Source organism: Protopterus annectens, chromosome 8.part0, assembly GCF_019279795.1.
Source record: "Protopterus annectens isolate FY-2018-M chromosome 8.part0, PAN1.0, whole genome shotgun sequence".
NCBI classification, from domain to species: Eukaryota; Metazoa; Chordata; order Ceratodontiformes; family Protopteridae; genus Protopterus; species Protopterus annectens.
Window position 1 is genome coordinate 821,563,665 of NC_056741.1, and position 25,325 is coordinate 821,588,989.

At 37.2% G+C, this 25,325-nt stretch overlaps 1 protein-coding gene across 4 annotated transcripts; it reads right to left on the minus strand.

Moving 5' to 3' along the window:
• Positions 1–1,318: 1,318 nt before the first annotated feature.
• LOC122809075 (transcription cofactor vestigial-like protein 4) lies at positions 1,319–22,619 on the minus strand. Of its 4 annotated transcripts, none has more exons than XM_044080294.1 (5): positions 22,199–22,619; positions 19,125–19,296; positions 6,776–7,322; positions 4,291–4,408; positions 1,319–2,950 (listed from the first exon to the last, which is right to left on the minus strand). In XM_044080294.1, exons 1-5 carry the CDS (start codon positions 22,263–22,265, stop codon positions 2,691–2,693), a joined length of 1,164 nt encoding a protein of 387 aa, XP_043936229.1. In that variant the 5' UTR covers positions 22,266–22,619; the 3' UTR covers positions 1,319–2,690. The 4 variants fall into 4 exon arrangements, with proteins under 4 accessions (XP_043936229.1, XP_043936228.1, XP_043936227.1 ...); XM_044080293.1 differs by having other exon boundaries at positions 4,291–4,411; positions 6,776–7,319; positions 22,199–22,618; XM_044080292.1 differs by having other exon boundaries at positions 4,291–4,411; positions 22,199–22,618.
• Positions 22,620–25,325: the final 2,706 nt, after the last annotated feature.

The window sequence follows — 25,325 nt, forward strand, 5'->3', positions numbered from 1 at the left end:
AACAGCGGAAAGTCCCAAAAGTCCCTAAAGAAAGTTCCTTACTCCCATCCATGGATGATCTGCACAAGACTAGTTGGGTGGGAAGGGCTAGGAAGATAATCAACGATCCTACTCACCCTGGCCATGGCATGTACTTCCTCCTTTCCCCGGGCAGGTGGTATTGCAGCTTACACTGCAAAACTTCTAGACTGAACAGAAACTTCATCCCTCCATCCATAAGACTGCTGAACTTGAATGCCAGCATGACAGTGAATAATTAGATCAATATGCCACTTGCTATGAAGCATTAGCTATAGTAATCACTCTGGCAAATTGGTTCAATAACTGGCACAGAGTAGCCCGATTTCTTATGCTATTACTTCCTAAATGTGCAACAGTCAGGAGTGAGTCACCACACCATACATCTGCAATATGAGCATCTGAATATATCATACAGCAACTGATGAAGTGCAATATTGTAAACAATCACAATGTGAAGTCATAGTCTTACAGTACTTGCTAGTATAATATTGTCTAATGTCTTCCGGTCCATTTGTGGTAATCTATTGTGTTGTTAATATTTTAATTACTACTGTATGTACAATCTTACTGTCATTCAAACTATGTGTTCATTGTTATGTCTTGCACGGGTATCAAAGCAACATAATTTCATTCAGCTTGCACTGCTGTGTATATCTGATCAACAATACAGTTTACTTTGACTTTATCGTTGTTTGTGTGCTGCACTATACATTCTTGAACAAAGAAATACCATCTGCACTCTTTTCTGGTCATACATAATATATAGGGAGATCAACATGAAAACAAACTCAACCTTCACCACTAGTGCTATGGTCCATTTATAGTCTGTACACTACTACAATATACAAACATTTGTGATGTACACATTAAACAAAATAATGTAAACCTGAGCACATTCATACACTTGTCCTTTGTCCTTAGATCACCTCTGAGAACAGACAGATGGAATAATTTAACCAGTGTTGCTTTCATATTTCCTATGCCACTTCCTTATCCTATCACTGGTTAAAATAAAAAGAGACAAGCTGACAAAATCCATCCTTACAGTTAGATGACAAATAGTCACATAAGGGATGCCGAGAGTGATGTCACATGTGGGAACAAGTCCGTTCCCATCATCTATATGCCATTTAAATACAAACAGACAAGGATATAGTTACAGATGCATATAGAATCGACCATTAGATATAAAAATCCAGAACTGCTATCAGTTTAAAAAAAGTTTAAAATATTTGTGGAAGATAGCTTCCATGGAGAATGCATCATCATTTTGAAATTTCAAGTAAAGACAAATACGTTTATAAAACACACAAAAATATTTATTTGGTTTTACAATGTACAATAGAAACAGTGATGTACCCAAGATGCTCCATTCTGTAATAAAGCTCAACCCAAATGTAATCCCTTAAACCCTTTTGCTCTTATAGCACCTCTGGAGGAAGAAAGAGTAAATCAATCACCTTAGCTTTTAATTTAAGGACAGTCAGAAACAATAAATATCTATTTACAAAAGTTTTCTTTAACTTTTCAGTCAACTGGTTTTAAAGCCAGTACCATTCAAAATGATTCACTTGTTCATGAATGTTCATTCTCTGAATTGCTCATGAATATTGCTGAATTTATCAAAATGATTCACTTGTTCATGAATGTTCATTCTCCGAATTGATTCACTTGTTCATGAATGTTCATTCTCCGAATTGTTCACGAATATTGCTTAATTCACAGCAGCTACCAGCAACATGCGAAACAGGATTCAGTGCTATAATTTGTTGTTATACATAAAATGCTGCAGACTTCTTAAGGACTGTAAGCAGTTCTCAACAAGATTAGAGTCTGTATTTCTACTGATGTACAGGGTAGGTCAATAGGTATACTGCTGTTACCATAATCACTATGTATGAAGTAAATTTTGTCCCAATTTGTCCATGGATTTATGCAGATAGCTGTTGAAAATGTAATACTGCCAACATGTATCTATGCATATATTCGAGTTGTATCATATCTAATCCATATTTGTCAATGTACATTAACATGTTAGCAGCTCTATTGCTTTGTAAGGCACTTTAAAGCTCTTTGTAGTCCAGACATTTTCTAACTCCAACATTCAAATGTGTTTTTACCAAATGCGATTTTAGTGCTGCGTTTTTACTTTTGCAGTGTAACTGCAAGTACTTAAAAATGATTAGTTTTTCATTTTAATAATCTAGTAATTTTTGCTCCATCAGTAGGCTCTCATTTTCATTGTATATTCAAAGAGGAATCTTTGCTTTATTTTTAAAAAAATAAGCTGACTCACTATGTCCTCTGTTTTCACTAGCACTCCTAATACACCCACAGGCTACACAGACAAATACATTGTCCTGCTTTAACCCATTGCACTCAAGCTACAAGCTCTATCTGTCACCCAAGCAGAACACATGGAAGCAGCCTTCTGCTGTGCAAATGCCCCTTTTCTACCCACATTCCCAAACCCAGTCTTCAAAGGCTAAACCTGCACATCACCTTAGATATTCTTGGTAGTGAGGGCAGCCATCTGTGCCTCTTCTGTTTGTAGTAGATAAAATACCTTTAAAGAGATGAAATGGGAAGGGCTGACTTTACTAGGTTTCACAGTCCTCCATAAGGAATCAAGAGGTGTGTCATTCATATTATAGTTCTATTAGCTTAGTCTATGGACTGACTGGAGAGTGGACACTCTGGGGACTGCAGGAGGTACTGGTTGGAGAACTTGCTTGCTGTGCACATTCTGCTAGTGACGCATCTCTGGCTGCTTTGAGTTTGAGCCATTTGGCACCAAGAGCCTTGGCAAAATGATCGTCAACAGAACCTGTTGTAGAAATAGTGTGCAACAAGTCAGAGTGCTGGTAATTCTTCTTCAGACTGCGTCTAAAATGCTCTTCTACCACTGGATCAAAAGCAGGAGTCATGGCTGGAAGAAAAGATAAAAACAGAGGTAAGACTTAATTCAGAGCTGACTGAGTAATCCAAAGTAATCAGAAACTAAGCAAAACCATGCACACATTAGACTTCTCTCTTATGGTACACATCATGAAGAAAAGTTTATTTAAACAAGTTAATGTAGATAATTTCTGGAGAGTGGGTTCTGGAATAGCATATATCTAAACCAGTGTCATCTTACCATACAACTGGTCTCTCAAGATTAGAGATGTTTCAGTGACTCCCTGGTAGCAGTGGTGCTTGTTTTACATAGAGCTTGGGTGTGTGCATGGTATATTTCAAGGAACTGCAACATTCTGTGCTCACAGGTCTGTTTGGGGATTGTATTTCCTTATATGTTCCTTGTTGGAATATGGGTGAAATTCTTGGCTAGGCTTATAAAGGCCTCCGGGCCAATAGCCTAGTATCAACCTATGACCCTATGAATGGGTAGAGCTTTAAAAAATAGTCAGCACAGAACAGTGAATGCTCACTGGATGGTTGCTGCCATCTAGCTTTGGAATTTGTGCCTACTATCAGACTGTAGGTAATCTAGCTTTGGGGTTTGTGCCTACTATCAGACTGTAGGTAACAAAATAACTGTACCTTCTAGGTGTACATACACATTATATATAGGATGAAGCTCTACAGAATGGTTTTCTGTTCTTGTACAGCACTGAATACGCATAGCTCAACAGACTTCATGCTGATATGTTCTCAGATATTGCAGGAGCTATGCTAAAGGTGAAGTGCTGTATTGGCTGTGTGGGCTTGGAACTCCATTATAGGAACTTCCAATAGAGGAACAACTCAGGTTGATGGAGAAACCCATACATGATTAATAAGTCTGTGGCTTATCAACTCTCAGACCAGCATTCTCAGTGTTTCATAAAGTTAGTATGGGAATACATGCAGAAATAGCTAATAATTAAAAGACATAGTCTGACTTTCACTCAGACAATCAATTTAGAATATATATTGTTGAAACTAAACAGACCACAAGGATGAAAATATGGAAAATAATTGATCAAATGGAATGCATAAAAAAATAAATGGAAAAAGGAATACAGAGTAGAAGATGGAAAAATGACAACAGAGGAATATTAAAAAAATTGACTACAAAATGCATATGCTGCGGAAATTATTTCATTTACATATAAGGATGATCTTTTCAACTCTTGCGGACACATTGGAATAATACTTTGATAAATTTAATAATTTGGAATCATTGTAAAGAAGGACCTCAACAGTTACTGTTGTACTGTAATATTTTGTGACTGTCACGATAAGTTAAAAGTGTTGGCTGTAAAGCTGAAATCTGTAGATGCCCACCTTTTTCTTCTCTCCTTATGGAGGTAGACAAACGCCCAGCACAGCAGTTCACGGAAGATGTGGTAGAATCACAACAGCTTCGATTAGAAGACACACACGTGATCACAGAAGGACGCATCTGCTGAGATGAGGAATAATATATGATGATATAAATGTAAAAATGAACTCATGTTAAATAATCAAAGGTCATATGTTTTGCTAACAGAACTCTTGACCGCTCTTAAAGATTTTCAATCATTCAGCATCCTCTGAGCATTATAAGAAAAACTAGCAGTATACTCAGGAGGAAATTCTTCCTACACCCTCAAGCTTGTTATGAGTCCATTCTTAAATGTTTTGAATCGAAACAGATCTTGCTTAGGAGAGACAATTGGACTCGCTTTTAATGTTAATGTGAAGTAGTAAAAGGATTTGAACTAAACCACTGGTTTCTCCACATGATCTGCTAGATGTTTTAATGTGAGTGGGTATTAACTACTGTTGTACACCATAAAAGACTAAGTTAAGATGAAACATTCTGATTATATACGGTTTATCCTAAACATCACAGTCATGCAAAAAATGTATTATACAAAAACAAGCCATAGAAACAGGAAGAAATACATCAGCTTAAACCTAAAAGTGGTCATATATTTAATGCTAAAGAACTTCAGATTACATTGACTAATTTAACAAAGGCTGGTGTTTATCTGCTATGCTCTTGGTTAACATTGATAGCACTGAACATGTTCACTCATTGTCTATGAGATAGTCTGGACCTTCTGCCTTGTTTTTTTCATAGATTAGTACTAGGCTAGCTGCTGTTGTGGACCAGTTTAAACCTAGCCAATTACCCCATGTGAGATAAGGGAATCACCTTAACCATCATGCCAACTCCCCAACAAATATGTGTAGGTTCAAAGAAAGGATGCAATTAATTAGAACCATTGAAAAAGTTAACAGTAATCCTTTTCAACCAAGTTACAAAATCAGATATTGGACATGTGGCACTGCAGAGGTGGTAGCAACGTTCATACACTTTATTATTAGATCCAGTTTCATTCCTAAAGGCCTGGACAAAATAATGATGTTTGTGAAAAGGGAAGCACATAAAAACATGGAAAGAAGTGATCCAGAAAGGGAACTTTGTCTTCTGTATTCTGACTTGAGATGTGAAAAGGTGTGGGTGGGGGCTAAGAGGTCAATCAGAGAAGTCATTAGGGTTGAATTATTTATTATGTCCATACCTTTAAAGCTGGGAATGTTATTTTAATAAAATTCATCAAAACAAGTATATAATGTATCATAATGCAGATCGATTTAACCTCAAGGATTGCATGGGTCCTCAAGCTAAAAAATGACCCAGAAGAGCTTTGTTAAAGATGTTCATCTTGAGTCAGATCTTGAAGGTAAACAGAGATGCACATTTATGAAACTAGTATGGCAACAAACCCCAAGTCCAGAACCTGGCAGAAAAAAAAAGGACTTAAATTCAGAGGATTCAAGTTTATACATGGGAATAACAAGTAGTTCTGAGGCAGGTGAGTAGACGTCCCAAAAAGTAGTAAATCAGTGAAACTTATTTTGAGCAGGAGAGACTCCAGTTACACTGGGCCTTAAAAAGAATCACTAGAACTTTAACATTGATTCTGTGTTGTATGTTGGGACAGTGCATTCAACACTGAATAGGTGTGATTAGATTGCATCTTCATAATCCATTAAAGGAGCTTTCCTAAAGTGTCTTGCACACACTGTAAATTGGTGACCGGTGTGTTTGCAAGCCCCAGTGAGATGGTATTTAATAATCAAGATTCACTCTAGGCCTGCATGACCTTTCCATGGTATGTCCTTGGTAGATTAATGTGGTTAATATGAGTGATGTTCCTTAGCTGGGGCTGCAAGACTGGAATATGGCAGACGCCTAGTCCTATAATGATAGCATGATTCATGCTTTATAGTTAATCTAAACTGAAATGAAACCAGACAGCATGACTTTACAGCCACTATATTGGAAAGAAGAATTAATGAGAGAGACAAAAATGTATGGGTATCCATATTCTTGGTTTATTTTTTGGTAGCAGTGAGAAAATACAGACAGGGTTGTAGTGAATACATGTGCACGATTATGTGAGGAAGGGCAAGCCTTCATTAAGGGGAATAGCATTTGAATTATACTATCCCTCTGGTATATTAGGTATTACAGCCAAAAAAAGATTACTGGATTGGTTCCAGACTGCAGCCTTTTCATTCAGGATCAGAATGCCAAATGGCAAAACATAAGTAACTTTTTCCAGATATAGAAATTATCAGCATACAGCAGTCAGAAATGATGTAAGTAAAATACAAGGCACTTCCTATTTAAGTTATTCAAGGGAGCAATGAATCTTTACATGCTGCATATGTTTCAGACACATGATACTCATGTCATGCATTCCACAATCCTACTTTGACATAAATCCCACTTTGCAACCCCATCACCATATTTGTAATACTATTTTAAGGTTACCTGCTGTAGCATGCTGGTCTGTGCAGAGGTAAGTGAAGTGCTGTTGACCTTAGATGGGTCACGTGGATTCTTTATGAGAGCAAGGGGTTCATCAGAAGGTTCATGCAGAGAGGCAGTAACTGAATAAGCATAGCCTGCTTTGGATGGTGTGGTGGTACCTTCTAATGGGCTGTGCTGAGTGCGTTCCACTGGACTACATGGTGTAGATGCCCATACCATACTTTGTGGGGTCACCACCCCTAAATGTGGAACTGGACTGTGTTGTGGGGATGATCTCTGTGGACTGTGGGGAAGTGTAGAGGGCAGACATGCAGAAGGGCTACTCTTTGTTGACCCTCTTCTTGGGCTGCAGTGGCAGGACTCAGTGCTATGCAGTGTTGGACTGTTTACTGGTGATGTCTGCACTGGACTTCGTGGAATGGCCACAGGTGGATGCTCTATGTGACTGTGCAATGTTGAAGTCTGAAGCCTGAGTGGTGCTGCCAGACAGGGCCTCTTTTCTTTTTCCAGCATTTTGAATTTTTGGCCATCCATTGTTTTTGATCTGCTTTAAAACAAACAACAAAATGAAGAAGTCAGGACATTATTGTATACAAAATCTTAGTAAACAGGCAGTTGAAATAATTTTGTGACATTTTAAGCAGAGTTTGATTTGACAATGCTAATAAATTCTATTCTGATTCTCCGCTAACTTCTAATAGTTCTTTTGCAGCACCAAGAAAGATATATTGAGTCATATTTGTTTATGGTTGCTATTTTGCAGTTTTTCTTTACTCTTTTGTAATGTCAGCTCCAAGCCTGAAAATATGGTTACCATTTGTCTTCTGTAGTCTGGAACTGGATTTAATTTACTCCTGTTTTTTGTGCATCTCAAAGCACATTTGTACTGATCATATTCTCTTGAAAATTAATTGGCATCACAGTACTTAAATGCAGCCTTGAATATTGATGCAGCGTGTATCAATTGTGCACTGCTTCTTCACATTTATAAAAATCAGACCAAGTAAGCCTAAAGAATATCCACTGTGATCAGCACATTTAGCTGACTGGTGTAGCTATCTTTATATTACCATACAAAAGAAAAAGGGAATTCAAAATGGATATCAACAACCTAAAATATGCTACCAGCACAATGTAATGTCATTGCAAAAGATGCATTCTTTTTAAATGTTATGAACCATCAAATATGGAATCTGTTCTATAAACTGTGACCTGCAAATATGATTACTGGTTATATAATAACTAGAGTTACTCCTACAGCAGTAGGCTATGTTATCCAGACATGCAGTCTTACCATTGTGGAAAGCTGAATAAAACTCAGACATAAATCAATTTATATTAACATGCTGTCTGTAGTTCTTTTATGCTTTGTTGCTATGATTACGATATGAAATTACAAAAAAAATGTAATAATTTTCAATGAAAAATAAAAATTTTTGACAGAGTGAACTGTTGCTGTTCAAGGAATACACTGAAAAAGCAAAAGGCAGTATTCAGGGAATGCTTGAGCAAAAGATGACCTCAGGAAACAGGGAGAGGGTGAGTTATACATTTTTATCACTTTCTCATCTTTTTTTTTGTGAGATTGCGCTATATCAGAATGTGTGTGTGTGTGTGTGTGTGTGTGTGTGTGTGTGTGTGTGTGTGTGTGTGTGTGTGTGCACGCGCATGCATGCACTTATGTGAGAGTAGCATGTGTAGTTTGTGGGATTAAAGTTTTCCCCCACTTGCGGGGTACAAGACTGCTTGTATCCCTGCAAACAAATGTTTGTGTTTTGCAGCCCTTAGAGTGTCTCTGTTTTGAGTTGCAAGCTTCCAAGGTTTTAACTGGTTTGTGGTCAGATAATTGTGCTGGTTAAATAAGATGCGATTAATATTTATTGCATTTGTTTATTGGGATGATCAGACTAGTTAGACAAGTTGTCCCTTTTCAGAGGAGGCCCAGGGAGAAAAGCTCCACAATAAAATTAGTAATAAATAGTAAAACAATATGTAATACATTTTAGACAATAAGCATAAATACATTTTAGGCCAATATAAGTTAAGTCACAGCTTGATAGAGTTTTTACACCTGGTGTGGAAATGTTTACTCATAATAAACCCATAAAGTTTAATATATCAATACCATATTCACAATGAGTCAATGGATTAGTTACATTAAAATACACTACAAATATTATTTGACATACATTATTTAAAATATACTTCTGTATTCACAAAATACACATGCATTAACATAATTATTTGGGGATTGAAAAGATATTAATGCAAAACCACGGAGACTTTTAATAGACAAACTTAGTCTCCCACAGAGTAGTTGTTATTCACATTTAATTGTGAGAATGGCACTCACAGACCACTACAAACTGGAATGCTAAGGAAGGACAGTAATTATCTCAATTGTTCTTATTAGCATGGTTTATTTAGTGTGAAAATGAGACACTGAATTAGAATTTTGAAAGGACTATACCTATAGCTTTGATGTGCTTCAAGTTGACACATCCAGCTGTTTCATTAATTAAAACCCCCTACTGACCATCTTTTGTACAGACTATAAATTACCCATAATACTTAAAAAAGCTAGAAACAAGCTAAACAACTCTGAATGTACCAAATGAGTAAATTTCAAGCAGGAAACATTGTGCCTACATAGCAATCAGCAGTATTCTGTATCAGATATTCATCCTTTCTGCATAGATCTCTTAACTATGCTTGGTATATGGTGGTCATAGATTGTGCTCCATAATTTACTAACTATTTTAAGTAAACAGAAAGATATAAATGGACTAAAAGTAATTACTAAAATAAAATTAAATAAAATCAATCTTTACTAACTTCATTAAGCACTTTTACATTTAAAAAGACTTCCATAGATTGAAGTTCAAAGCCTCACTTTACCACTGCATGTCATACAAATCATTCACAGAACAATGTTTTAATTTGTTTCCTTTTATATAAAATGTCAGACAAATGATAAAAGTATATAATGTTCATTCTTTAAATGTTTTGATTTCACCACATTTAAAATTCTGATCATTGCTAAGCCCTGGAAAATTTGATGCATTTGAAAACAGCTGTCAGCTGAACTGGATTTAAAAGAATTCAAATGGCATCTGCTCTTAAGTTAGTCACAATCCCCAGTGCTTAAGAAATTTCAGAATTTAAATGTATATTAATATCATTTGTTCTTAATTTTTGCTTTCATTTTATTGAAAGTGGTGATGTCAAATGAATGATTTGATTTGTATGACATGCAATGGTAAATTATGGCTTTGAACCTCAGCCTTAGGAAGCATCTTTTAAGCTTAAGAAAACAGTACTTATTAGAGTTGATAAATATTTTTTTTTCACATCTGGTGCTATTTAGTCATTTTTATCTAAATGTTTTCAGTAGTTTATTTTTATCTGACATTTATATATAATTTAAGCAAGATTTAAAGTACAAAGTAAAAAAAAATCATGCATCTGACAACATGATGTAATTCTTCATGTAATGAGCAAAGAACAATCTCTGGTACAACACTGGTGCTCATTTTTGAGAACCTCTACTAATATAATGTATGCACTGTGGCTATAAAACAAGTAATGTAGTGAGCAAAGGCTCACAGGTCAATTCTGCAAATAGGGACTTGCAGCTTATAGGTTCATACCTGAAAAATATATTGTCTAAAAACCCTGATACCTTCTTTTAACAAGAGAAAAATAATGTACTCAAGTTTACTAATATTAACAAGAGAAAAATAATGTACTCAAGTTTACTAATATAACAGTCTGGGATATATGAATAATATTTTGAAAATGCCAATTTGGGTGTTTCATGTCCTGAAACGTTGCTTTTTTTATTTTTTACATTTCTTTAATTTGAAAAGAATCAAAATGGTCGAGGCGATTCTTGTTTACAAACTGTTGGTATATGTACGTATGACAAAAATGGATTACAAATGCAATTTCCTGAATCCATAAGACATGAATTTTATAGGACTTCCAAGTTGTTACTATGAATGCAGAGTTTTGCATAGTGAAATCTGTGGGTTTCCATTTGTTCTCACTTGGCTCATACATATGTTATCTGCATCTATTAGTGCAGGGCAGCTGCAGTCAGATTCATGACGAAGCATTGTCCTAAGATGTCTAAGAGTGGCAATTGGCTTCATCTTACTTATCTCACATCTGGCATGAATCCCTCCTTTTTCATGAGATCTATTGAGTTTTATTCTCTTACTGTTTTATGAGAACTACATGCTTTATCCTATCTCTAGTACCTCTGTTATACAGATTGGCTCCTCTGATATTCATTAATGCAGTACAGATTCATCTTGTCCTTTTTGCACCATGTCCTCCACGTTTCTTCCTCCTCTTGTTAGTCTTCATTATGTTGTTCATAGGTTCATAGGTTAGTACTAGGCTAACTGCCCTTGTGGGCCATTTTAAGCCTAGCCAATTATCCCATGTGAGAATCAATCCCTGCACCTTGTGACTATAAGGCAAACAGCGTAACCATTATGCCATCCTCCCACCTTTACTCCTACACCTATGGTTCTCTCCGTTTACATTATTTTACTCATTACATCCTTCTCACTTCCTTTCTCATTTGCTTATTCTTACATCTAGATCTTTTTATATATACAGTGTCCTTGTTGCCAGTAATGCTTCTATTACCATCCTATCTTGTACTTTCTTGCTGCTGAGACCTTAAAAGCAAAGTCTGTACTTTATGTACCCTTCTCTTCTTATCATGGCTATCTTTATCAAGGTCTTTATATAATTAATACAGAATGCTGACAATAGGTTCATATGTTGATACTAAGCTATCTGCCCTAGGGCATTTACAAGCCTAGCCAGAGTGTGTTTGGCTTTCGCCACCCTTTTTAGATTAGTTGACTGTGTCTCTGTATAGTAGGTCACAGAAGATAGCCCATTTAAGGTTAGTTTACAGTGCCTCTGTCTAGCAGTGACACAGAAGTGATCCCAGGGGTAAATTTACGATCTCCCATCCAAACGTCAAGATTCTTCTTGAAGAGGGTCATTGAGGGGCTCTGTCTAACATGGATTGGGATTTTGTTCCAGAGTGAGGGGAGCCTCTGGGATATGAATCTGTCCCTCCAGCATGTTCTATTCATTTCTGTGCTGAGGTTTAAGTCACTGGAGCGTGTAGCTCTGATGGATTTGGATTTCTTGAGGTAGAGCATGTCCATTAATTCTGGGTTGGCCATGGCTTTATACATCAGGCACAGGTCGCCTCTGAGTAGAAGGTAAGCAACTGAGTAGAGCTGGAGTTTCTTTAGCCTAACTGCGTAGGGCATCTACAATGTGGGTCTTATTTCTGGATATAATGGGATTAGCCCCTTTCACTGGAGCTATGATGCAGTCTGCTGTTTTAGCTCTTTTATCACATTATTTATCTGTAAATTGTTTCCTTATATATTTACTTGTTCTTGAAATATCCTAAATCATGTCAGGAAATAAGCATGTGCTTGTCAAGTGCACCACTCATTTACAAGGACCAAAAATAAACTAACTATAAAAAGTATTTCAGAATTTTAAATGACGTCTTAACATTTTCCCAAATTATTTAGAATCACTTTTAAAAATAATACCAAGCTAAAAAGTCAAGTATAAAGGGCCCCTTTTTCACTGCATGGTACTGCATCAGCAACTCTGTCTAAATCTCCCAGGTTGGGGTTTGGCATAAAGGCTAAGTTGTTTATCTCACAGACAAAAAGGGTTTGATTCTCACCAAAGGATGTCGGCTAGGCTTAAAGTGGTCTACAAGGGCAGCTAGCCTAGGATTTGCCTATGAATTTATGAACATTTCATGTAAAAAGAATCCTCACAGAAGCATAAAAGGTTAAGAATTATAAGAGGCATCCTCCTTCCCAGCACAGAGGTACGCACATACGCACATGCACACACACTTGCATTCACCTGATAAGAACAAGCTCTGTCTTCCAAATGAGAAATGCCTGGAATGTTATCCAGTCATGAACATTCTGAAGCTGGATGCTAGCCAAATAGGCCAGAGACAGATGTGTTGGGCCATTTGACATGAGGGGCAGTGACATGCCAGTGATAGCAGATAATTCAGGAGACCCAACCCAGCCTATTGTAGATAGCTGATGTACCTGCAGGTTATTATGTGCTTTTAAAGCGCATATCTGACTACTATAACTGTATTTACCTGTAGAACTTTGAAAATAAACTATTAACCATACACTGAGCCTAACAAGGAAAACGTTATCTGACTAACACACAAAGCATCATTTCATCTATAGAAACTACGGTGAGAAATTATGATCTTTAAATGTAGTGTACTGCACTGAATTTTAATGTAAGCAACACAGACCCTTCACTCTGTTGTTCAATATTTTGACTCTGAGTAAGTCATCATCTAACCTTTCTCATTTCAGGAATCCATCAAGACAAGGCAATCCTTTCTAAACGCAGGGAAATCTGAATGATACACACTGTTCTATTACACAAAGTTAGAAATACATCTGCTGAAAGAACATTTGAACTACAAAGTTTATATTAATGTGCAAAAAAGTATAGGTTATTTAAATGTGCACACATAAATATGCAAATTGGAAGTCCCTTTTAGTACAGTAGCCAGTCAGTACTGGACTGCTAAATGACCTGTTCAGGGTCACACGTAGACTGAAAGTGTAAGCAGTGGAAATGAAATGTAGGTGTGTGTGCTGAATGTTTTCCCCTTTTTTCACAGCTCATTGACTTGACCTGCAGGCTACACATTCTTTTGGTTCATGCTTAGGTCATGGAGGACCACAGGAAGTGAATGCTCACAATGCAGCTCCATTTCCTAGACAAGACTGCTCCAGGGCAAAATTAACTAACCATAACTTCAGCTCAGAATCCAAGTCTGTCACAGGCTGTCTTTCAACACACCCTTGGTTTAGATATGGACAGCTGCATCTTATAGCAAAGCAGTTTGAATGTGGTTCGGTAAAGGATGCTAGAGTTAAATGTGGTCATCTTAATAAACAGAGTCATTTGAGAAAATGCTAAAGCTACTGTTATAAAGCTGCCACATCCCCAAACCAGTCTGTTTCAGTACTTAAAGACAAAAGTGTACGATGACGGTCAGGGTGGTATACTCCAAAAGAATAAGGTGTTTGCCTTCATGAGAAATTTAGGGATTTAGGGTTGCCACCTTTTCAGATCCTCAGAGTGTTTTTTTTTTTTTTTTTTTTTTTTTTTTGTAGGACAAACCATATTTGTTGCCATAATAAAAGCTCAGCTCCTTTTTATAGAATTTGAGTGGTTTCTGTTGTTTCCTATCATATCCAGACTGTAAAAAGTGTTTCAGATGCAAAATAATTATTTTACACAACTATTACAGGAAACTTGAGAGTTTTTTTTGTCCTAAAATTTCTCAGGACATTTGCAGGTTTTCAGTTTTTTGTTTCCCCCACAGAACACAACTGCCTGAATATGGATTGTCTTGCATAGAGAGGGACATGTGGTGACCATAACACAACCACTTTTCTTTACACAAGCCTAATCTTTTTTTAGACTATTAGTCACGGTGCAGGATTATTATTATTAATTTACCATCTACAACTAACTTCACATACTTTACATTCACTGTCCCTCCACTATCTGAATTTGAAGTACAGCTCATATGTGTCAAGTCACTGTGCATCTCCTGTCCCTCTCAGAAGAGAAGACCTTCCAGGTGTACAACCATGCATCCATTGTAACTGATCAGGGTGGTGAAAACACAGCGGCCTTCACACTGTAGCCATCAGGGATTTAACGGCCTTTACACTGTAGCCACCAGGGATTTAAGTCTTATTTCTACACAGCCATGCAGGACTGATGTCACAGGGAGTCTCCAATACTGCCATGAGGAAACCCTATCACTTATATGGTGAAGTACCCCCCCCCCATCCTGCCTGCCATTAACACAATACATCACTAAGTCCCACATGATCCCAGTAGTACCACCAGGACTCCACTGCTTTAGCCATATGTTTCCAGTGCACTGCCACCCCCTCACCTATGCCCACTCATGTCTCTCTTCCCCATGCCAGCTTCAACAGGTGCTTGAGCCATTAATCAAGCTTTGCTCACCTGGGTCATGGTCACTACTAGAGTTTGCTGCAGGAATTCTGATGATACCAGAAAAAGGGGAAGGTAAGAAGGTTCTGCACCAACTAGGAAAACAGTAGGGTCTGGGGATATTTAAACAACACATTACTAAAGCAAGCTAGGCTTACCCCTGCTCTAATCTTTAATGCAGCAGTTTCCCATAGTGCAAGGCCCATCCACTCCAGGGCTAGCTTTATTCTGCTATGGCTCTTTTCAAGGGCCTCAGCTTTCAAACACAAAAATATGTGCATCTATTATCCACATAATTATTGCATAGCACTGATGGCAACCTGCGAACAACACACTTGAGAGGACAATGCTTCTAGTGTAAATGTCAAAGCAAGTAATAGGCTATGTTTTTTGCATTTGGCTTTTAGTGTTCTGAATCTTTTTTTTTCCTCATTTCTCCTAATATAGAAGAGAAGCTCCAGATGTTTTGAAAGTAATGGCCACTGCAAATTGACAAAACCAGATTTTACAAATATGAGCAGGTCAAATCCCTGCTTAGATGCACTCCAGCTCTGAGAAGGTGCTAACATCTATTAGTAATTAATTAATGGAACCTGTGACTCTATTCAGTTTTGTTTGAAACCCTAGTTTAGTTGGTGCAACTTAAGTACACTCAAGGCCCCTAGGCTACCAAAATGAAGCTTAGCAATTAAATTTTGTAAAGGTCCTGAAGCTTGACTGACCTTTCTCAGGAAGCCTTTAGGTAGAAGCCTTTCATTACTTAAAATAGATGTCTGCCCTCAGGTTGGGAATTTTTTCACTTAAGGTTCTCTGGACCTATGTTTTGCATGCCACTGTTTGAGTGGCAGATTGACCCCTATGGACTACATTTTACTCCTTCCCTTTCAGTGATAAGCTACATTGTGCAAGAACTAGCAACAGAAATGGTAATGCTCTGAAATAAGAGCATTGAAAGTACCATAAGTGTTGAATTCAGTGTCCTCTTCGGCAACAATTTTTAACAGCTGTATAAAGTATCTGTGTAAGCAATAAACTGATTCATAGAAGGGTCATAAAGTCCCTTAAACAAGTATCTTAAAAACATGAGTTGGTGTTTGGACATACTGTTTTTCAAAATAACTGCAAAAATTCCAATGCAGTCAGGTGAACAGGTATGGTAATCAAAATAAAATATTGTAGCAATAATCAATAGTTATTATTTTACCAGTAATACAAAATATTACTGCTGCTACCAGCTGTCTCTGAAAACTTTTAGAGGTTACTATTTAGACAATTGGGTTTTTATTGTTCAGTTTAAAAAACTTACCCAAGACATTACCACAAATGCTTTCTGACAAAAATGATACTTTTGTAGTTTTCCAGTTAATTTCCTCCTCTTACTGTACTGTCCTTACCAGGATAAAGCAGAAGTGGGATCACACATATTCCTACATTAGCAGGTTGTACTGCCAAAAGCAAAGCTTTCATGAATACTTTTTAATGCAGTATAAAACAAAGAACAGATTTGGTCTTTGGGTGTGTGTATGCAAGCACTACATGCCAAACTTTCATATTAGTTACTTTTGTATGGTACATGCAAGCATGGTATTTTCCACACATTTAAGTAGGTAGCTGCAGCCAATTTTGTACAGCTCTCTGTAATCCAGAAGAAGGCTTTAGGTATCATGCAGTCTAATAGCCATCCTTCAGAACATGAGGTGGGTCTTAGATTCTCTTTGTTAATACTTCTGTTCTGTATTTTCCAATGCCTGCTATTCTTGCATGCTAAATTCCTAACTACTTACAGAGAAACAAAGGATGACTGCCTGGTCAACCTCACCTGCTCATTTCCCTGCCATGAATAAGCTGGCATTGTAGACAGATCTGTACTGATTGGACTTTCTTCTAACAATTCCTCATACAGCACTGTGCTCTCTCTTGTCAACTTGCATTCCATCATGGTATTAAATACCACCAACTTCTCAGGAAGACTATTCCACATTTCTGCCATCTTCTCAGAGAAAAAAAAGTGCATCAGGAAGGCTTTCCTAGCATCTAGGCCATTTTCAAATTGTGAGCCTTCTTACTATCCACTTTGGACTTGAGGCTAAAAAAATGAAGACAGACTATGGGGAAGCTGTTTCTGATGAACAGAACTGCTTTTGTTAATCCTGCTCTTTATACAATTAACACTGGGGTCTCTGCACTTCAGCAGTGGAGTCGAATTCCCTGCAGTGCAGTGATCTTATGCAGAAAAATCTGAAGCTGTCTAATTGTCCAAAACCTGAAACCTGAACAGGTGTTTCTCAGGCAGTAATCCTATTAACATCCACCTGGACTTTGGTGATTCTTTTAAGACAAATATTTCATCTACCCTCTAATTTTCTTACGAGCATGAAGTACATACTATCTCCCTTTTATCTCTTTCCCTGCAGCTACTGGCACAGATCCTAAGCCACATTAGTTGGTTTGCCTTTAAGTCTTTGCCATGTCTTTATGCTTGTATACATGAAGTCTGATTCTGTGTCACACAAGCAAAAGTACTGGGACATTCTTATACCAAATCAAGTGGAGTACAGCTGAGTTCAAAGTACACTAAGTCTTCTAAAACCACATCTCTTTAATAAAAATACAGCTGTTCGCATCTGTGTTGGGAGAAGGGCAATTATGGAAATGCCTCCAATGCATATTTTTCATTTTATGTGATAATATTTCTATTTAAAGGTGCTGTTTCTGCTTCATTGCAATCTTTTCGGCATCACAAATATCTGCTGCTTTTATATTTTGCCTATATATAATTAAAGGAGGGATGCACAGTGGTGCAATGGATATCATTGTCACCTCAGATTAAAAGGTTCCCAGGTTCAGTTCTCAGCTGGGATACCATCTGCGTAGAGTCTACATGTCCTCCCTATGTTTGTGTTGGATTGAACATTGGCAATGGTCACTGTGGAAGTGACCCCCCCAACCCACGTGCAAAAATGGGAAAAAGGGGTGATGGATGGATGGATATAATTTCAGGAATCTTCTTATTCACGCTGTTGTAACTATTGATTTTTATGTAATACATAAGTTTTGTTTGTCTTTGCCTATTTGACCTAGGTCATGGCTGAAAATCGTCCACAGACTAGTTCACTTACCCTGATAAAGGCTACATAAATAAACAAAACATTTGTGTAAATTTGAATTAAATGTGCATGTTATACAAGTTCACAATTTTTTCAGTATATACTTCTCATCTTATTTAAAACTGTTAGGTCAAAGGTTTCAGGAAAACTTAAACATTTGAGTCCACATAAGTTTTTTAATAGTTTAAGAACGGGATCAGACTCTGTGTAGTGGGTATTTCACAGAAAATAACCTTTACAGTCTTAAAATAACAGGCTAACATTGCAGTCTAGAAAGTGGTAGTCCATTCCGAAGGGTACATTTTGAAGTGGGTTCTAGTTAGCTGATTGTCATGTGCAGGCTCACCATTTTCCCTTTGAGTACCAGACTTTGTGGATCTCGCATATGTGAGTGATCCAACTGTCATAATAAGGGACGTTTGTCTCTACTTCCTCCATGTGGCAAAGAACTAGAAATAGGCCTTACTCTCTGTACAACACTGTCCTCCCCATTTGTCACCATGCACCTTACATAAACAGTACCGAGTGTTTCCATGGAGAGTGAGGCCTACTGCCATTAACTGGAATATTACATGCAACACTCATCCCTGCATCTAGCACATTTCTAGACCCTGCTTAGCATCTGCTATAGGTGTAGAGACTTCCCTCTGATTCTGTACACAAAAATGCAAACTCATATGTCAGCAGTGAAAAAAACAAACTGAGACTTAACTGTTAGCTTAGCATCACAGATATAATACTTGGAAAAACAGTGGGTTGTTGCAATCTTACAAAAAAAAAATAAATAAATAAAATTAAAAATACTCAACATCTGATCTGATGTCATTATGCTAGAACTCTGTATATATATATATATATATATATATATATATATATATATATATATATATATATATATATACACATATATATACATATACATACATACATATACACATATACATACATACATATACATTTATAAATAATTCAGCTGAGCACTTCTCCTAAGCCGCTAATATATCTCTAGGTTACAACTTCTTATTTTAATGATACAATTACATTACCTTTCATTGTTAGCAAACCTCATCTATGGCACTGATATCAGTGGTGCTGCCAGTCTTTGTAATCAAATAAGAAATATTACCAAAACAGCATTGCATTTTGCAATGATGTGCACTTACATTGCCATTCCTGTAGGAGCCTGCTTCACTTTTGTCATACGACACTCTGCAGCTTCACTGCTGGAATTCCTGTCAGGACTATGCTTGCGCTTCATTGGATAAACAAAGGTTGGACTCAGCCGATTACTGGAAAGTGAGCGAAATCTTTCTTCTGTTCGTAGGCTTGGCTGCCCTGAAAATAAAATCAAGGCAATTATTAAGTTAGCACAAGTAGGAATGGTCATTTGGTTGTGATTTGTAGCGATGGAAGGAAGACATCTAACTACAGCCTAAAACAAAATGAATGGATTTGGGATTAGCCACTGGATATTTTATGCCCAAAAGATACTACTTCGGCACAAATGTCACGTGCTTTTAATTCATATGGACAAGTCCCTTTTCAGTCAGTCATAGTTCTGACTGCATATCTCTCAACTGTACAGATTTTCTCAGAATGTCCAGATTTCTACCTCATATTTTTGTTTTTTCCTCATAAAAGTCTGGTTATCTGGAAAATCATTGAGGATTGAAGTCATTAAATGACATACCCTTCAGAAAATACGTGAGTAATAAAATTGTCCCCATTTTGGGCCTTTCTCTTCCCAATAGTTTTAGCTTTGTCCAAAATTGCTGTAAGTATGATTGTGAGTGATGAAGGAATAATGGGTCTCTACTAAAGAAACACTGTCTATTGCCGTACACATTATGGGACAGCAAGGATTTTTTACTGTGAAACTTTATTAAACTTAGTTCACTTGTGTCCATATTAAATGTGAACCACAAAACAATATACTGTTAGATACAGTGAGACTAACTCTGGCACATACTCATCTGCACTTGTTTACATACCTCTCAACTGTCGAGATTTTTGCAGAATGTTCACATTTTTGCCTGATATTTTTGGCCTGTTCCTCATAAAATGTGTGGTTTTCTGGCAAATCACTAGGATGATCTGAGGACTGAAGTCACCAAATACTGACATACATTTGAGTTTCAGACTTCAAATCCCTCAGAAAAAAATTATGTTAACATAAACCCTGTTACTTTAGCAACTTTCTAAGTTTATAAGGGCAATATTTAAAATTTGTCCCTCTTTTTGTGCAGTCTCCTCATTTTGTCAGGCTTTGTCCGGAATTCTTGCACTAAGTGTTTGAGAGGTAAGTCACACAGATATACACACACAACTACATTATTCACAAACTTTTACAAGAATTATAATAATGGCCACTAATGATAATAGCAGCCTTGTTTGCAGTCAGTGATCAAGACACCTACTGTTTGCCACGATCCAATTAAAAGAATGTACAAAGAAGCGCCAAACACATACCAGGAACCGGAATAACAGCCCTGGTTGTGTGCTATAACTAAATGGTGAGTGCTTGCAGTTTGCACAAGTCTTCATCTGTTTTATTCATTAAATAAACAACCTTTAAAATGTGCTAAAACTGGATAAAATCTTAAACCAAAAACAGTTATGCTGATATTAGTCAAAGAAGACTGCATAAACAGTCACATTGTGAAAGCCAAACAATGCAGTATAAACAGAACATGCTACTGTGGCAGCTACAGACAGTAATGATTTAATCTATTTTCTCAAACTCATTGTTAAATCATGAAATGAGTGGTAGATATGGATTTATTTTTCAACATGTGACTATGTCTAATATCACATCTCTGTGGGCAATCATGAATTTGGAAAGTAATGCTTGGTTAAAACAATGCGTATTCATATTTGCAAAGTATTATTCTGCCAAAGGGGAAAAAAAGTAATATTTGACCTGTTAAACATAAATGCAGAAAGCTGTGAAGGCAACTGCACATACTAGTTTACAAACAAGAAAGAAAAGACAAATGGGGTGGGTGGGCAAAATAATGCAAACTAAAACTTGTTCGAAGGAAGACAAGTCATGTCTTTCCCAGAGTTTCATAACACATGTATGCCATGGTCTGATTTGTCAGGGAAAATGAGATATGGAATATGTTCAGATAGTTTGATAAGGACAGTGTTTTCAAACTTCTGAGTACTTCAAGGCAACTGTACTGTCTCTAAAAATTTTCTGGCTGCTGGCAGAGTAAAAAAACACGCAAACCTGCAGAAATCACTGAGACTGAGCAGTGCAAATTCTAAATTAGCTTCTGAAAGCCTAATAGTTCTTTTGAAGAGTTTCAAAAGAGAATATTAAATTTAATGCAAATGTAGCAACTTTTTTTTAATAACAAACTAGTTTTACTTGGTTAGCTGTGCAGATGAGCTCAGAGAAATTGTGCCCAGGTTGAAACAGAACAAGTAGCATCCACTTACAGAAGGTCATTCAGTGTTAGCATAAAGTACTGCAAACTATCTCATATTGTACTACAACTAACAAAAGTACAGAAAGGTATTTCCTATAGCAGGATTATCAGAATTTATGTTCAGTTGCTTGCAATTCTATAGCTTGTCTGGTTAATATTACATTGGATACACCTTGTGTAGATTACGGACACATGCACTCTACCTGTAGTGCTGATGCGAAAGTACAGCACTGTTCATAAGAATAAGTTTAGTGTTGTACTGAATATATAACACATAGCATAATAATAATTACACAGTTTCCATTCCCTTTTACATTTGCAGTACTGGCGCCCATTTTGTTTTACATAAACAATGGTGTCCCCTTTACTACATAGCAGACTCGATGCTCTCTACTTTGTCAGTACCAAGACTTGCCATAATAACTGCCCCACGGTCAAAAAGGAAAGTATCCATAAATCAACAAAGGACAGCATGATAATTCCATCACGTATTCTAAGAAAATAAGAAGCCATTTAAACTTATTGAATTTATTTTTTAATCAGCCTCTTACTTCCCACAGCAAGTAAAAATTCTAGAATTGTATTAGTCAATCTTTTTTTTCCTCTAACAGAGAATGAACTTACCCCTTCTTCTCTGGGATGGGTGCAGGAGTTGTTGCATATAAGATGCAAAGATCATTCTTTAGATATAGAGCACCTATTATCACCAACATTTCACAGCCCATCCCGGAAAAATAAATAAATAAATTAAATCATAAATAAATAAAAGAAAAAAAGGTCTTCAGCAGGACCACAAACTGTACCTTCAAGAATGTAGACCTTAAAGCCACTGTTCATCCTTGTGATGTAATGCAGATTTGCTACTGCCATCTCTTTTGAGTCTGCCTTTCTTCTGATTGACACGTGCTTCAAATCAGAAAAAAGAAAAGGCAACAGAAGTATCTCAGCAGTATTTTCACTTCTGTTTAAAAAGTATATATATTCCTTGCTGGAGTTTGAGACGAAGAAAAGTATGCAGAAGATCCTGGAAGGACTGCAGGTTCAGCAGAATATCCTCTTTCTTCTATTTTTCTATATAAAAGCAATGCTGCTGTCCTTGAGAAAACAAACAGAAACAAAAGTTGGGTTTTGTCTATAGCGCAGCGCAGCTCAGCTTAAATTAACAACACCAGGATATGAATGTGTAAAAGAAACAGCTCCCAGGCTTGTTTGATTCTGCAGCTGAAGACAAGCAAATTATACTGAGAGGGACATAGGAGCTCAGACCTCAACCAACCAATAGGAAAGGTCTGTACTTTAGCTATAGTTAACTCTTTCAGCTACGCTGCTTTATAGGAGGAGATAACTTAGGAGAATAATGAAGACTTGGCAAATTACTGAAACTGATGAAAGATAAGATAAGAAAAGGGTCTTGCTTTTGTTTAGTTTTTCTAGGGAAGATGGGTAACTGCCAGAGAGCGAAAGTCTCACATAACATTCCAGGAGGACTTAAGTTATTAGGAAAGCATTTATTCTGTTACCTGTCTTTCTGTATTTGTCTCTCTTTCTTGCACACATACTCACTTTCACGCTTGGTTTCTTAAACTTGTTATAAAGCAGGGAATGTTCAAGAAAATAAAATCAGTTTTACTTTGCAATCTTGCAGTTTGTTGTATAGTTTACTCTTTAATTCTGAAAAAAAAAATATTTCTATTGCAAGGTCAACTCACTCACTCTGTTGCATCTAATTTTCAGAATGATTACATCATGTGTTACAAACAACGTGATCTAGTTATACACATTACAGATTATTTTAAAATGTTTAAAAAATACGATTAAATGACTAAACATGATGAATTATGCGTCATCTTGCATTGGTAAGAGAATCATTCTTACACTGCCTTCTGTCTCCAACTGTCAGTACCATGAACTTCTTACCTTTTAACAGCCTCAAATTGTAGAGAACAATTTTTCCATGTTACCACTGCAAAACCTTCACTATGCAGGCTGGCTGTGTTGCATAGAGATTTTGTCTCTGTTGTACTCCAGATGGCTGACATCAGTTACCAGCCTGAGCTCTGGAGAAGTCCAGTGGGACAGTATGGACTGAGTTTGTGGTGGCACCTTGACTTTCTCAGAGGAAAGTGTTGTTGACAGGGACTGCCTTAGGTGAAATGGTTCCCTAGTTAAAGTTCTTCTTGGCACTCCCCTCTGCTGTCCACCATTCTCCTCGCCACCACAAATCCAGTGCTTTACCACCATCCTTAGGTTCCTCATCATACTATCCAGGTTATTATTTATTTTCTTTCCTCACACTTTGCATTACTGTTAAGCTTTGTTCTGCATTCTTCAGCACAGCCTCACTGGACAAGTCTGCACTGCAATAGTTTTGGAGGAAATGACTGAATTTACCTGGGGTCTGAAGGTCACAACCCCCCCCCCCCCCAAAGCCACAGAGTCTTATATGTTCTGAGGTAAATTGTAAAACTTTTTATTCAACCTTTTGGACCAGTGATGGCCTAAATGTAAATCACAATTAAGGAAAGAAATTCAGTCTTACCTTTCAGCCTTTCCCTCCGTCAAGGAAATAACTAAATTACGGCCAAAAGCCATAGGGTCCTAAATGCTATGATGTACATTTTGTACCTGTTTTACAATGATTTGCTACAATGTTTGTTTGTTTCTTTCGGCTTTTCCCGATTAGGGGTCGCCACAGAGGAACTCCGGTCCGCTAATGATTGGCAGTTGATTTTTACGTACCGGCTTGCCAGGCCTGATGCACAACCTTCAACGAAGGTACGTCCATTCACGCATGTCTCCAGGCAGAAGACGCTCTAGCTGAGAATCGAACCTGACAGCATCTTACTGTGAGGCGACATTGCTACTGCAGCACCACTAAGGAAAGAAATTTGCACTTTTTTCTTTTGGTGAAGAAATAAGTTACATCTGAGACTTAATGTTCAAATATGCCAAAACTGTAGTTTCCAGTAAATTGAGAGGCCAAATCTTGTGAGAATACATAAATCATATCTAAGAATAGTGCTTGCCTCCCAACAAAAATAACACCCTTCTGTGTGCTCCGCTGTTGTCCAGTTGTGGTGAAAGTGAATGAAGAAACGTCCAGTCATATTTCCAGTTGTTGATGTCAGGATGTAGCAATTGACTTGGATGAATGTTCATTTGTTCAACTAAGTGTACATGTAGTGCTTTTATCAAACATCCAGACCGCTGAATTTATGCTTTGTTGAGATGGGTACGTTGGTAGACATTAGGGGTGTTGTATGTTTATGTGAGTGTTGGGTTTACAGTAAAGGCTAGGTAAGGGGATACGTTTACTTGTGTGCATATGTGTTTTTGTGTGTTTAGTGCTTGTGCATGTATTGCTTAGTAGTACTGTTAGGGAAACATTTTTCAGAAGGTAAGGTGCAGAGTTCAGATTAAAGGCAGAGATAGGGTTAGGGCTCATGCAAGAATAAGGTGGGATGGGAGGCAGTTTTAATTTTTTTTTGTTCAGGATTTTGTGTGTTGGGATTTTGAAGTATAACCCTGCCACACACGTACACAGCATGCCTCTCCTCACTACTATCATCAAAATGCAACCACCATTACTGTACCCCTTTGATTTCAGACTGGGAGAAAAGTGAAAGAACAAACAGTCACAGTATTATATTTCAGCCTGTTGTTTTCAGGCATACATGCTTTGCAAGCTTACTTATCAGTATCACCCAAAAGAGAGCAACCAATACTAACACCTGATGTTTGTGAAGAAAGGGAAAATTATGATCAAAGTAATGATGTGCAACCTGTTGTTCCCAGGCAGTCTACTGCCCCCTAGACAAGGTATTAGCAGCCTTCTATGCAAACTTTCAAGGTTTAATTTCAAGGAAAGTTATAGAAATAACCATCACACTGTCCCCAGCCTCCAAAAAGCTGTAGTAACTTTCTGTACAG